Here is a 15120-nt window from a genome sequence, read left to right on the forward strand (position 1 = left end):
GTGAATTAGACAGGATATGGTATTACCGAAGACATCACTCTAGATAAGGAGTGAAGGTCGCCTATTAGGAATAGAGCGTTGTCTTGCCTTACGATGGTTTAGACTTGTTAAGCACCAACTAGTCATTTGTATCTTGTAGTTTTTGCCATATGTTAGAGTACTCTCATATGTTGTGCATTGTGTTTTAAGTATCACAATATTTTGTTGTTGTTACTGTTTCTCTCTTGCAGACTCCACTACTTTTCTTGCTAATTGATATGATTTATTCATTGTTTTTTTCTTGAGTCAAGGGTCTTTCGTTCATCTTGAAATAGTTGGTTTGGAGGTGAGCTATGTTGCATCAAAGAAGGTTTAAATAGCCTAGTTCGAATTTGCAGAATATATTATAAGAGCTCAAAGAATACACAATATGGATCCAAAACTGGCGGTAAAAAATGTAAGAAAATATGCTAAATTATCCATCATATTATCAGGTAAGTGCAAAACATCCTTGAATTCATTTTCTGCTTGCTACAGAATAATTTGAAGACGAAAAATTGCCACAAAAAATAAAACGAAACAGAAATGTAAAGGAAGCAACATTTATGCATGCTTGTTCTGGAGCTGAAGACAGAATATTACCCTAAAGGTACAGAAGAAAAAGAAATGATCATATAACTAGATTTACATGGCGAAGAAAAACATTACAGATTCAACTATGAAGAATAATTTACAGTCGTAAAATAGTTCTGAGAGTATCACAGAGGTTTTGAATCGTTTGTTGTTCCTGAGATGCTTGCATTTCCTGAAGAGGCATCTCTTCGTAGCACCTACATTCAAAAGTTCGCATTATCAATTCATTTGGACATTAACGAGTTTCGAGAATGATGAAACACAGCCATGTTTTGATAAACCTAAGGGCATGGGACATAGTAGTGAGTCGAATGGAAGGCAAATATTTGAATAAATTCATATTCAAGTATAATGTTATCAACGTACATTTTATGATACGCTAAGGCTTGAGCAAGATTCGTTAGTGTAGGACTCGAGTTTAGTCTTTGGTATACACTTGGAGGAAGGGGAACCTGCAATCAATCAATTAACGGTTATAAAAGGAGAGAAGATTGAAAGAAATAAAGGAAGATTAAAGTTTTCGTAAGGAGGTGGTAGAGAGGACCTCATTTTGTCTGCTGCGGCCTTTCTTTGATTGAGAATCACCGGAGAAGAGTTCCTGCATTGCTTCTACAGCAGTCTTTCCACTATTATCCCTTTGCCAGTCCCCAAGTACATCCTCAGACAAGAGTGCAATCGGTGATATGTCAGTTGCTCTTAGAAATGGAATTGGCACTGTGTTACCAGCTGAGTATATGGACCAAAGCTGATACGCGCACAAATTTGTAGAAGTCAGAATCATACTTGCACCCAGAACAAGCATGAACAAGGAAAAATGAAATATAGTGACATCCAGAAGCAAGATCTTATAACAAGGTAAAATAGAAATTAACCTCAACAGAAAGGCAGTTTCAGCCCCGTAGTGAAACCGCAATGTAAGACATATGGATGCATATAAATAAATTTCAACCACAGAGCTAGAAATATAGCTAGTGTCTAAAGAAAATCTAGAATAATCTTAAGTGATTTACAGTATTGACAAACCTAACCTCAGAAGTAAGCCCAGCATAACAGAAGCTTGCTTTCTTTATAAATATTATATAGTGACAACCAAAACCGATTGATTGAGAAATTAAGGAGAAATAAGAATAAAGGGCTATGATTAATGTACTCCATGGATAGAGCTCGATAAAGTAAAGAGTGTGTTTTAGATGCAATGTGTTACTTTTTTCAGGAGATATGGCTCAATGAATAATGGAAATGACTAATACTATTGCAAACTACAACTTAAAGAGTGAAACTTCAAAGTTGCAGCTATAAGTTTATCATGTGTCTTCTTCCTTCTCTGCTTAAGTAATAAAGAATTTACCGATGTCATATCAGTTGTGATGAAACTTGTGAACACTAATGTAGGATCAGGATTTTATGTTAGATGCTTTGGGAGAATTACTACGATTACTAATGGTTTAGATAGTTTTTCCATGAAATTAAACTACTACAGTAAGTTGACAATTCGGGTAACATAAGAGTAAAGCACAGAACACATATTCCTTATATTATGGAATAGGGTAGAAAAAGAAAGAGCTCATAAAAGAGGTGAGATGCAGAGTTCATGCTTGAGCACTTATGAGTACCTTGTCCAATGCTCTCCGACTGACAGTTTCACTTGGCAAGGTTCCAGTATTATAGCCGCCGCCACCACTACTAACAGTTGCTTGAGATGTAGTACTCCCCTTAAGGCCCAGATCAGGAGAAGGTAAGGTTCCAGGAGAAGATACTTGCATGCTCTGTCTCTGGGACATACCAACGGGTGAACTGACATCAATATCATTAAGCAACCTGACAAGAAATGTTCAATTTATTTAGGCAACGGACTAACTGCATGGATTACCACTAAAAAGATACTCTCTCTCCGCACATATTTTACATTTCTACTTTACTACTGATCATACTTTGAAGTTAGTGGGGTAAGATCATGGGGACAATCTGATTTATAAACAGTTGGAATGGCATAATCACTTAGAGACCAAGCTAGTTACTCAAGAAATGGGGCTTTATCTAGTAGTATAGGTTAAGAAAGAAGAAGTCATAGACAAGAGAGTCGAGATTCACGGCTCAAAGTAATGCCAAAGATCAAACTGTACATAAAATTCACACTTAATAGAGCACATCACTCTGCTATTTAGTACAAAGATCTTCTCCGGGAGAAGACATGCCAAGCAACAAAGTTTTTAATGCTGATATTATTTGGTAAGGATGAATTACTTTCCTGATTTAAAGGTTTCACCTCCGCACTAAATGATAATCAGATTAAGGAAACAAAATACCAGGGATCATTTGATTTGCCAGCAACGGTGGGGATGGAAGGAATTCCAGTACGCCGGAGAGTAGATGACGCTTCCGCATTTGCTGTTTTATCAATATCAGGTCCATCTCGGACTATCATAGTCCCAAAATCACCTGGTATAACAGATCCAGCAGAATTTATTTTCAGACTAATTACTGTCTCAAATCAACATTCATCGTTCAGGACAAACTAGCATATTATAGTCTTATTTTCAGTAATAGAGTTCAATATTTTCACCAATATTACAGAGTAAGCTCTACAAAAAAAATACAGGGTTTGCCTGTCACCACGTTCCACTGAGATCATTGATCTGCAAATGATGTATGAATCTTTCCAAGTAACTCCCGATTGCCTGAATTAAGATGACTCCCTCGACTAGCATAGAGATGAGATACTCTAACAGTTTGCTACACTAGAGTTACGCAGGGGCAAAGCCAGGATTTTTACTAAAGGGAGTCCAAATATAAAGAAGTAAACACACAAAGAAGCCACGGGGATTCAACATATCATGCATATATATATATATATTTTAAAACAATACCTATCTACACAATGTAATTTTCCAACAAAGGAGTGTCAAGTGCCCTAGGATAAGGGTGGCTCTACCACCGGAATTGAGTAGAGAGATATGTAAGAATTAAAGATTGAAAATACAAAAGATGTAGTTTAAAGATATCATGCCAAGACAATGTAGCAACATACTCCCTCCATCTTGGAACATATACTTTGACCATTGCAGATATTAAGAGTACAACATTCAAACTACTTTGGTAGAGATACTTTTAAAAGAAGTTTGAAATGGGAGACAGCAGAGAAGCTGAAAAAATGTCACCTTAATTTATTTATTTTTGAAATTGGTAACTGTAATTGTCACCTCAAATTTGAAATGATGTAAACCAACATTTAATAGTATTAGTGTAGATAGTTGAAGGAAAGAAAATTCCATTTAAGGAACTAAGTCAAGTCTTTTGGGACGAGCCAAAGATATCGTGTATTTCAAGATGGCATCAGTAGTTATATTATTGGTTGAATATTCGGCCTTAAAACTTCTCCAATTGGAAGGAAGTTAAGTAATTGAGGAGGGTCTCAAAACAGAGTGTGAGGGTAATTTGGAGGTGAGCCACAAGGTGAAGGTAACATGGCACTGAGAAAAATGTAACAGCTTTCATATTGATTATACAAGACAGCAATCTAAAAGTCAAACTTAGCAATAACATATAGTTAAAAAATGAGATGTCTGATAAAATATAAAATTGGTCTTGCATTTTATGTTTGGGCAAACAACAACATCAGAACTAGAAATAAATCAATTTTAACTTGGCGATGAGAACCAATAATGAGATATGTACTATTGTTGATATATACTTCTCCAAATTGTCCATAAAATGAGATAATTGAACATCCATAATATATTCAGATACAACTCGTTATCAATTGTACCATTGCTTCCTCTCTCACAACAAACTGAAGCTCCTACAGAATCTCAGTCAAATATATAATGCAAGATGAAACTGAAGATTACCTTCTCCCACAGGCTCCAAGCTTGTAGAAGGGGCATCATCATTTTTCAGCTTAGAGGGAACAGTATCGCCAAATTCATCATTCACTTTTGGACCTCCAATTACCTGATGTTGCAGCACAAGGCTTTGAGAAACAGAATCTCACTTTCTCGGGGGTGGGGGTTCAGAGAGGAAATGCCAAACAAAGTTCATTATGAGGGATGTAAATTAATCAGGCATACCTCGGGAGTCTCGGAAACAATATTTTGTGCTTCCAAGGCCATTGATGCCCTAATTTGTTTGGCCTTCTCAATCTTCGGCATCATTACAGAAGCTCCTGCTTTGAATTTTTCGATGAATTTGTGCTTTGCAAGGTAAATGGAAGAAAACTTAGTATATGCCAAAGACCACACAGCTCTGGAGGTAAACAAATAAAACAATTCGCCAAGTGACAGCAGACTTATACAATACCTTTAGCATCTCGGAGGCAGTTGGACGAAGTCGGGTATCTTTTGTAAGGCACTTGGCAACAAAATCATGGAATACAAGAGACCTGAAATAATACCCATTTCCAAATTCCTCAACAGATAACCAAATGATTCTCTCCAAAGAGAGGACCAGAAGGATGACATCTAGAATCTTGTCCATGATTTTACTATACTGACAAAGGATTCATAAATTTGGACAAAACAGTGATGTATGTTGATTGATTGATATATGAAACAAATTACTCTTAAGACTATTACAACTGATAGTAATTAAGGAGTTTTAAGAGGAATTCTTGCTCAAAAGGAGAGTCGATACAAACCAAAAAACAGTTGATTAAAGACAACCATATAGTATAGAGAGCAAACCATTTCTCTTTATCCTCAAGCATTGGAGCTGGTTCAATGGAGATCATAAATAGCACCTATCAAAAGTTACAGATATAGGTCAACTTTGATCGTCATGTCAATTTGTTGTGGAAGTGAAATCTATCAAAATGAGATAAACATGCAATGCATGTCCCTGTTAATTAGTTAAGTAAGGGCTAACCCTCATTGGATGCACTGTTGCCCTAGGAGGAAGACCCTGAAAAAAGGAAATAAGAAAAAAGTTCAGTTCCAGCAGTATCGGTGTATCGCAACAATGGCAGAAAAGTGAAGTGGGTTGAGAACCATGAGGTCTCAGGTTCAATTCCTAGTGAACCTAGGCAAAAATACATCTAGTCTCGATTTGAACTAGAGCTGCACCAGTAGAGGTACATCCAGTTCAGCTCCAGCAGTATGGCAACAATACATCTAGTCTTGGATGCAATTACAAACACAAAAAGAGTATCAAAGAGAAACACAGTTCATAGATTCAACAAGACATACCTCTGCCATTTCAATAGCAGACACTCCGAGAGCCCATACATCTACCTGGAAAATATCAGAAAAATGAAAAGAATGAGTTCCTCACAACGCCAGCATACTTTACACAAGTTATTAGGATTAGATTAACTACATTAAGCACCAGCTTGAAAAGATGGAAATCAAAGCAGATGCGATACCTTCCCATCATAACGACTTTCTTGAATAACTTCTGGTGCCATCCAATGGGGAGTGCCGATAAACTGAAAATATTTGTACCAACATCAGGAATTTGAACAGATAAACCAAGTCAGAAACTACTTGGCATGTTGAATACAACCAAACTGAGAGAAATGTGATCCCAACGCAGCCAGAAAAATAGAGAGCAAGCTGGCTGGATTGAAAACAGAGGGAAAACACTCAAATATCTGATAAATCTTAGAGTCTACACTCATGGAATAGAAATAGAAGTCTACTGACCCATTTTTCAGTAATAACTTTGAATTGGGCAACTATGAGAATATCAAAGAAATAGATAGACACTTAAATTTTTGAGCTCCTAGGAAGTACAACAAGATGTACACTTACACAGCAGTTCCTTAGGCCGCTTTCGTGAATAAAATACCTTCCTTATCGAGAAAGATAAGGCATTACCATATCTCTGTGTATTTAACAACCTAGTCTAGTTGAATATAGTTTATCGTTGTACTTTTGACCCTTTGGAAATCTCATCAATGTTTAAACCAGAGAAAAGTGCCATACAGAAGGTATTAGTGAGTGATGGCAAGCCAAAACATAAAAGCAGAAAAGGAATAATACACAATGGATTCTTTAAAATTAATGGAGGACGCGGAACATCAATTAGCCATCTGTAAAGCAACAGTTTCTTGTTTCTATTTTTGTTTTTCTGAGTTTAAATAATTGCAAGAAGCACCTAAACACTGCCAATAGATTGAGGCTAATGGCATAATACATACCGTGTTACGTTTGGACATGGTTCTAGTCAGCTGTGCAGCAACACCAAAATCACCTGCTCATTTAATGAGAAATTATTCCAGCTTTCCAGATTATGTAAAATCCAAAAACCTCTTCTTCTTTTTTTCAGAAGTAAAAAAAAATTAAAAAAAATTGGAAGATTGCTGTCCGTCTCGATTCGTCCTCAAAAAAAGGGTTTATGGATTTTTTTTGGATTTTACACAACCCAAAAACCTTTTCCTTCAAAACTAGCGAACAAGATTCTGACAGAGGTGTTCTAATATGTGGCTTTATGCAAAGAGCATAATTTGGATGGAAACATGATGCCTAGTCTAAAGTTGTAACATCTAATTAGTTGAAGTTCTTTAAGTATATAAACATTTTTTCCATTCAATTTTCTGAAACACCAAACAAGAAACTAACCACACTTTCAAGATCTGGTATAATTAATAACTAATATAAAACAATTCAAAATTGATACTAAAGACAAAGAATTAAAGAGATAAAGAACACTCACCTAACTTAACCTCTCCTTGATCAGTCAGTAAGATATTGCCACCTTTAATATCTCTGTGTACTTTAAAAATAGAGTGCAGATAGGAGAGGCCCTACATCACATCTAACATTACTTCAGATGCAAATACAAAGAGCTGAAAAGCTTTTTCAAAGAGAGCCATTTAGTAAGTAGACAATTCCACAGAAATAGAAAAGACGTGTTCAAAATGATTCAATATGGGAAGCAGCATCTCGTCTCTGCGCCATATTTTTGAGATAGTAACAGTTGTGTGTATTTAAGCAAAACACCACATAGGTTGTGCTGAAACCTTGTTTCAGGCCCCATGGACATCGTCTCTTTGGTGCTTTTGCTTTGAGAAACACCAAAACAGAGGCGACCTTAGAACTAGAATATTGCTTCCATGGCAGCACCAAACTCTAAACGTGCAATGCAACAATATAGGGTCACCCAAAATTGTTTCGCTTCCAAGAAATTGATTACCATGGGGTGGCATATGCAAACAAAAGGAAGAAATCATTTTCTGACTATGTTTTATCAATATTTTAAGGCAATGTTTTGCCCACGCAATTAGGCATTTAGGCTAAACTTGGAAAGGTAATATCTTCTTTTTTTAAAATTAAAAGGCAATATCTTCTTTTTTAAAATTAAAAGGTAATATCTTTAAAGAAGAGCTTTTATCTCCACTACAAAGGTACAGGAAGGTCTGAAAGAAAGTCGCAGTCTTGTAGAGTCATGGGTTACGAGTTACAAATGTAGGAGGAGCATAGAACAAGCCTAAGGACCATATGGTTAAACATAGTGTTATTATGCTTTTAAACTTGAGTGTTTTCAAAGCTTTAACTGTGTTTTAGTTGGGAGCTAAATTGAAAGAACCCAGGAGAAGCAAAATATAATGAAAAGGAGCATTAATATTGGTAGCAAAGGTAAGAGAAATTGAGTGGAGGATTCTATAAACCATCTAAGGTAGCTTTTGTGAACCCTCTAAATTTGAATAGAATGACGGAGAACAGAATTCCTAGACAAAAGGTCAAGACGTCAAGTGCATGACCTTGTATCAAAAGTATCATACAAGCATACTCTAAAACAATGTTTGATATCAAGCATACCTTCAATGCCTCTCGACAAATAAATGCTATTTGATACTCCTCTAAAGCCTCATCTGTGACATTCATTAAGTCAGCAACACTTCCACCCCCACAATACTCCATTACTATCTGCCAAAAAATTATTTTTCCTCATATATTAAATAAACTGAAAAATTCTAGAATAGGTTGCAGACATTATGAAAGGGAAGAAACGGAAACGGAAACGGAAACATAAACACTTGAACAAATCAGTCAGAGCATGATTTAATATTTGAAGTCCAAAGAAATGATGACCCTTCATACCCAAAGGTACTCTTCTCCTTGGTAGCTCCCAAGATAGCGAACAACATTTGGATGACTGCACTGCTGCAACATCTCAATTTCACCTCGAATTTCTTCATAGCCTTCCTCCTAAAAGGAAGCAATATATCTATAAATATACAAAGAGACAAACTGAACCATTTCTGAAGTCGAGAGCACAGAGAAAGCATACCCCTTCAGATAATGATATGACTTTGATGGCAACCATTTCTGAAGTCCTCAAGTCTCTAGCTTTATAAACAGCCCCATATGAACCCTTCCCTGTGTTTATCAAAGTTTTCCACTTTCAGCCACTTCAGTCAATAACACTTTGGTTGGATAACACAAAAAAAGGACAAATGCACCACCAATGTTTTCTCAGTCACACAGATTAGCACCAACATCCAATTCTTCTAATATTACAGTCAATATTGCACTTTGTATAACAGAACCAATGTCATACTCATTCAGAAGATAAGACAAAATTGCTTCACATGAGATTCACCATTCACAATTGTAGGAATTTTTGAAGGATTCTGATCAAAATCAAAAGTATCTCAAAACAAGTCGACACTGTGCAATACTTTAACCTCTCTTAATAAAGAAAATGTTTCATCAAGCACAAAACCACAAAGCTCTGCTCAATAATGTGATTTGACAAAAGAATATATAGCTACATAAATACTCATTATTCTCCATGAGTCAAATAATAGTAACTACTACATCTACGCCTCAGTACCAAACAATGGTCACAGGCTCACAGCTATATGAATTAATAGTATCCTTTCTGCTCTACTCGAACCTGTATTCAATGCTCAATAATATCTCTTTTAAGACAATGGTCTATGCCAAATCCAACAGCAGACCAACTCCTATGCTGGAAGATAAAGGGATTCCCCAAGCACCTGAACCGGAGGAAAGCTTGGAACTCCATACTTGCTGCAAAATGGTGGATTATTTGAAAGAGAGAAACAGAAGATGTTTTGATGGATAAAGGAATTTGATAAAAATTATATCTTTGGTACTTTTGGTTTCTTTCTGGTGTAAGCTAAATATAGTTGAAGATGCAGACACCATGTTACAGTCCATAGAATCTTTTGTGTAGATAGCCTGGATTTACTTTTTTCCTTTTTGGCTCCTTTTGGATTTACCTACAGCACTTTCTTAGTGCTTGTTTTGACAACAATAAAACTTACCCCTTCTAAAAAGAAATTCTTTTAGGACTAATTGAGGTTCACAGATAGCAAGTTGCATTAACTATATCTAGTGATTGGTTAAAGCATAACAAGAACAGATAATTTTCACTATTGAAATCATCTCAAAGCACATAAAGATGGAAACCAAACTTTACCTAGCTCGTGGAGCAATTCATACTTAGTACAAGGATCTTCCCTAGTCACACTGTCCGGTATTGAACTCGACGACACCTTACTGCCCTGTGGCCTCAATGTACCACCACCACCTTCCTCATCAGAGGGCGCTCTACTGCTACGATTCCTCTGCCTCCCAATTCCAATGTCCCCTGCTGCCTGCATACTAGCCACTGCTCTGCTCATAGTTGATCCAACACCTTCATTGCTTCCACTTCTAACAGTTCTCCTCACCATCGTCCCCGAATCAAACTCATTATCCTTCACTACAAACGTCGAAAACCTACCTTCCTCATCCTCCTCATCCTCATCCTCATCCTCATCTTCCTCATATCTCCTTCTCACAGGGCTTTTCTCATCCCGATCCCAATACGACATATAACGAGCAGTCTGCTGCTGTGGTTGTTTAGGAGTGGTGAATTTCGAACTTCGATCGGTTTTCACAATCATCGTGCCGGAGATTGATGCCGTATCATCGTCAGAAACTGAATCTATAGCTCCACCTCCTCCGCCGAAGTCCTTAGGTAGACGTTTGAGTAAAGGAGGAAGTGATTCGTCGTCGTTTAAGTCATCTACAACGTCGTCATCGTCATCGTCTTTGCAAACCATAGTAGCATAGAGGTCTGAATTGTCTTTCTCATCGGTTTTCCGGTCGTTGTCGTGGATGACGAAGGTGGAGTAAATATCGGATTGCTTCGCCGGCGGCGGCGGCTTCCGGGATCGCCACGACGACGGACGAAATTCCATTTCTGACCTCAGACTGTGAAGTGGCTGACGAGCTGTGTAAGATGGAAGTTGTACTATTAATTATTTTCTTTTAAATTTTATTATCCTTAGATAAGTGAGCTATAAATATAATTTTACAAAAATTGACTAGTCAATAATAATAATAATTAGTTATTATTCAATATAATCTTTTCACGAAATAACAATCTCTTTACTCGAAATGTAATTGTTATAATTGAAATTAGAAATTATAATCTCAAATCACATATTCAAACCTTGATTTGAAATTATGATTTCATTTGCTGATTTGTTTCTCTAATCCCTTTTTTTATCTGGTGTTCAACATTTATATTATTTCCGTGCAAGTTAGTATTGGGTAATATCAACATCTTACCTATGGTAAGGTCCACAAGGGGCTGTATAGCTCGGATTTGAATCATGATCGAACATGATGCTTGATTTAGTTAAGAAATAAAGCTATGTCTTTGCTATCAGTTATAATTTTTGACATGATGGTAAACGTTTGATCTAACGGTTAATAAAATTATGTAGTTTGGCAATGAGAAGCAATAATGAGATATGTACTAATGTTTGATATATTCTTCTCCAAATTGTCCATAAAGATGAGATAATTGAACATGTTGAGATACAACTCATTATCAATTGTATCTTTGCTTCCTACAGAATCTCAATCAAATATATAATGCAAGATGAAACTGAAGGTCATCTTCTCCCACAGGCTCCACCAAGCATCATCATTTTTGGGCTTAGAGGGAACTGAATCATCGTTTTCGTTCACCTTTGGACCTCCCATTACCTGAAGTTGCAGCACAAGGCTTCAAGAAACAGAATCCCACTTTCTTGCGCTTCCCTAATTTGCTTGGCCTTGTCAATCTTTGGCATCATTACAGAAGCTCCATCTTTGAATTTTTCGATGAATTCGTGGTTTTCAAGGTAAATGGAAGAAAAATTAGTATACTCCACATAGCTTTGCCAAGTGATAGTAAACTTATACAATACCTTTAGCATCTCTGAGGTATTTTGATTGATTGATATACAAAACAAGTTGCTCTAAAACTGATAGGAATTGAGGAGTTTTAATAGGAATTCTTGCTCAAAAGGAGAGTGGATACAAACCAAAAAACAGTTGACTGAGAGCAAACAAGTCATAACGACTTGCTTGAATAACTTCTGGTGCCATCCAATGGGGAGTGCCAATAAACTAAATATAAATGAACCAACATCAGGAACTTTAACAGATAAAACAAGTCAGAAACTACTTGGCATGCATGTTGAATATAACCAATCTGAGTAAAATGCGAACCCAACGCAGCCAGACAAATAGAGAGCAAGCTGGCTGGATTGAAACAGCGGAAAACCTTCAAATACCTGATAAAATCTTAGAGTCTACACTCATTGTTAAAATAAGTATGTAATACGAATAAAAAGTCAATAGAATTTATTTATTGTACTTAATTGCTAGTTGATGACACATTAGAACAAGTCAATCCTTTTGACTATACAATGCGTTTGTGCTGGTATGATCGAGATCTCTTCATCCTTAATTAAAAGTATTGAATTCGCTAGAATAATCTTGTTGAGGGCGTCTTCCCCAGAAATGAGTGCGCATCAAAATTTAGTTAGCGATACTCGATAGCGAAGACTAGGTGAAAAAAAAAAAGAAGTCAATCCATTAGTACTTGCTAAATCTTGACTAGTACTCCTATAAACAGAGTTGCTTCTGTAACATGTTCTTCCATACCACAAAGCAATTCTAAGATTTCTCAATCATTTGATTCCAAGCACAATATCTGTTAGTAACATTTTTCTCCCTAAACTTTATTATACATTTTTTCTACTACAATATATTGAGCATCACTCTACAAGAAGTTAGCAATTTTGCATTTTAAAAAATTCAAGACTCTGTCGCTCTGTTGATTGTGCACACAATTTGTGACTCAAGTATGACCACAACTACTTCAGAAGAAATTGTGGGATTTGAGGATGAGACAACAGAGGTGATGCATCAACTTGTATGGGGTACGAAACATTTGGATGTAGTCGCGCTGTTGGAATGCCTGGAATAGGCAAGACAACTATGGCAAAGAGATTGTATACTCATAATGATATTACAAGTCGTTTTGAAGTATGCTCATGAAGTACTATTTCTCAAGTATATAATAAGAGAAAGACAAAGCTTGAATTATATTCAATTCTTGATTAATTTAAGATACTTGTCCATGAAGGGGAATTTTGAGGAAGATCCATCATGGTTAGCCAACCTCAACTACTTAAAAACATTGATACTCAGAGAATCGCGCAGATTAGATCTATCTTATGCAATATGGGGGTATGGTGAGCTTAAAACATTTGGAAGCTAGTGATTGGTAAATTATATGTACTGTGAGTGTTATGACTGGTAAACATTTAGAGTACTCTTTGAATAAACTCGAATCACTTAAATTTAAGGTCTATTTTCTAAAACATGGTGCAAAGCGACTTGAGATCAACTTTCCTAGGAACCTCAAGAAGTTGACCTTGTCATCATTTCGATTACAACTATAGGAAGATTAGAAAACTTGGAGGTGCTCAAGTTGAAGAAATGAAGCTAAGTTAGATGTTGTACTCTCCCAATTTACTAACTTTGGTATCTCAATTTGCAAGTCTTAATATTCTTTTGCTAAAATAATAGTGAATGTCGGTTGGAAATAAACTCTTCATCTTTGATCAAGTTTCAATCATTAAAATCCTTAATAAAGTTTTAATATCATTAATATATGTAATTTTCACCCTTTCTATCCGCAATTACCAACGATATATCATCACTTATCATCTCTGTCATCACAATCACCATCACTATTATCAACTATCATTATAATCGTCAACCACCAATCACCTCTATCGTCACAACTAGTACTGCTACTAATAATCACTACTATACTTACCACCTCCATCATTATAATTATGTCCAATGCCGCCGCCTAAGTCATCACTGCCACGTCCACCATCAGGCACTACGACTACTACCAACCACCTCCACCATTACAATTAGCACTGCCGTCAACTATCACAGACACATTTTCAACCACCACATATTCTTCAATCATCACAGTAAACACCACCAACTACTAACAACAATCAACTTAACCATCACAATCATCTCTATCAACCGCCATCATTACACCAACTATCTCCACCATTACAACTATCCCCACTAGTCATCACTATTACTAGTCTACAACACCAACTATTACTATCACCATTACTACAAATCATCTCCGCCATCACTGATGAATATAAATATTTTAAAAATCAAATAACCAACTTTGGTATTTCAATTTGCAATTGTTAATTTACGCTTGCTAAAGTAATAGTATTGTAAGTAAAAAAGAGTTAATGATCAAATACACCATCTTTCTTTTTCACATTTTAACTATCAATTGTTCTTTTTTTTTTTTATGAACTATCATTATTTATGTATTAAAACACACTTCAACTATCTTGTGACTAGTAGGAATTCTTTTAAAGCTCATTTTGTAACATCAACACACTATAAAACTTGAATTATTTGGTTGCTTGTAATTATTTTTTTTCCAAAGTCTAATTTCCAAAAAGGAGCTATGAAGTTGGTAGTTGATATTCCAAAACAAGTTGAAATTTCATTTTCAAAGGAATGTATTTGTGATAAAAATAACAGTCAATTGGACTTATTTATTGTTCTTGTATGTAATTGATGACATGCTAGAACAAAGTCAATCCTTTTTTAGAGGAAATTTACAAGAAGTGCATAGAAGTAAAAGTTGGAATAAATCTAAGACTTTATAATTCATTATCCCTTTGCAATATTTTATTTTCCCTTTCCTTTTCTTTGCTGTTACGTATTAGTATTATTATTCTTCCACTTGTGTCCTAGTTTAAATAATAATGAAGGGTTGTATTTGAATGATTCAAATCTTAGGTATTTTTATATTTTGTGGATAATTTTTATCCATCATTTTATATATAATCATTAGCTATCGTTAATAACCATCTCTGTCATCATAGTTACTACCATTATTACCATCATCAATCACATCTATCATCGCAATTATCATTGACAACTTTTATTGCTGCCAACTCTAATATCAATCGTTACCGCACCTACTATCTTCGTCATTATATAATTATTTGTCCACTTTGACACCACCACCATACAATGTTGTCATTGTCACATCCGTCATCACTATCATCCACTACCACAACTACAACCAATCTCTATTACCAGTCATTTCCACCACCAACTACTAACATCAATCAACTTGACCATCACAACCACCACTATATCAGTCATCATTACTCTAATCACCGTAACATCAACTACATCTTAAAACAACATCCAA

At 35.8% G+C, this 15120-nt stretch overlaps 1 protein-coding gene across 1 annotated transcript; it reads right to left on the bottom strand.

Moving 5' to 3' along the window:
• Nucleotides 1-443: 443 nt before the first annotated feature.
• Nucleotides 444-10821, bottom strand: LOC125866992 (uncharacterized). The gene is made up of 18 exons (XM_049547394.1): nucleotides 9997-10821; nucleotides 8839-8927; nucleotides 8649-8756; nucleotides 8367-8474; nucleotides 7261-7351; nucleotides 6746-6798; nucleotides 5969-6031; nucleotides 5793-5837; nucleotides 5473-5508; nucleotides 5292-5347; nucleotides 4909-4990; nucleotides 4680-4802; nucleotides 4461-4563; nucleotides 2919-3051; nucleotides 2226-2430; nucleotides 1157-1357; nucleotides 979-1064; nucleotides 444-809 (listed from the first exon to the last, which is right to left on the bottom strand). The coding sequence occupies exons 1-18, from the start codon at nucleotides 10760-10762 to the stop codon at nucleotides 710-712; spliced, it is 2448 nt and encodes an 815-aa protein (XP_049403351.1). The 5' UTR covers nucleotides 10763-10821; the 3' UTR covers nucleotides 444-709.
• Between the last annotated feature and the right edge of the window lie 4299 nt (nucleotides 10822-15120).

Source organism: Solanum stenotomum, chromosome 6 (genome assembly GCF_019186545.1).
Source record: "Solanum stenotomum isolate F172 chromosome 6, ASM1918654v1, whole genome shotgun sequence".
Taxonomy (NCBI): domain Eukaryota; kingdom Viridiplantae; phylum Streptophyta; class Magnoliopsida; order Solanales; family Solanaceae; genus Solanum; species Solanum stenotomum.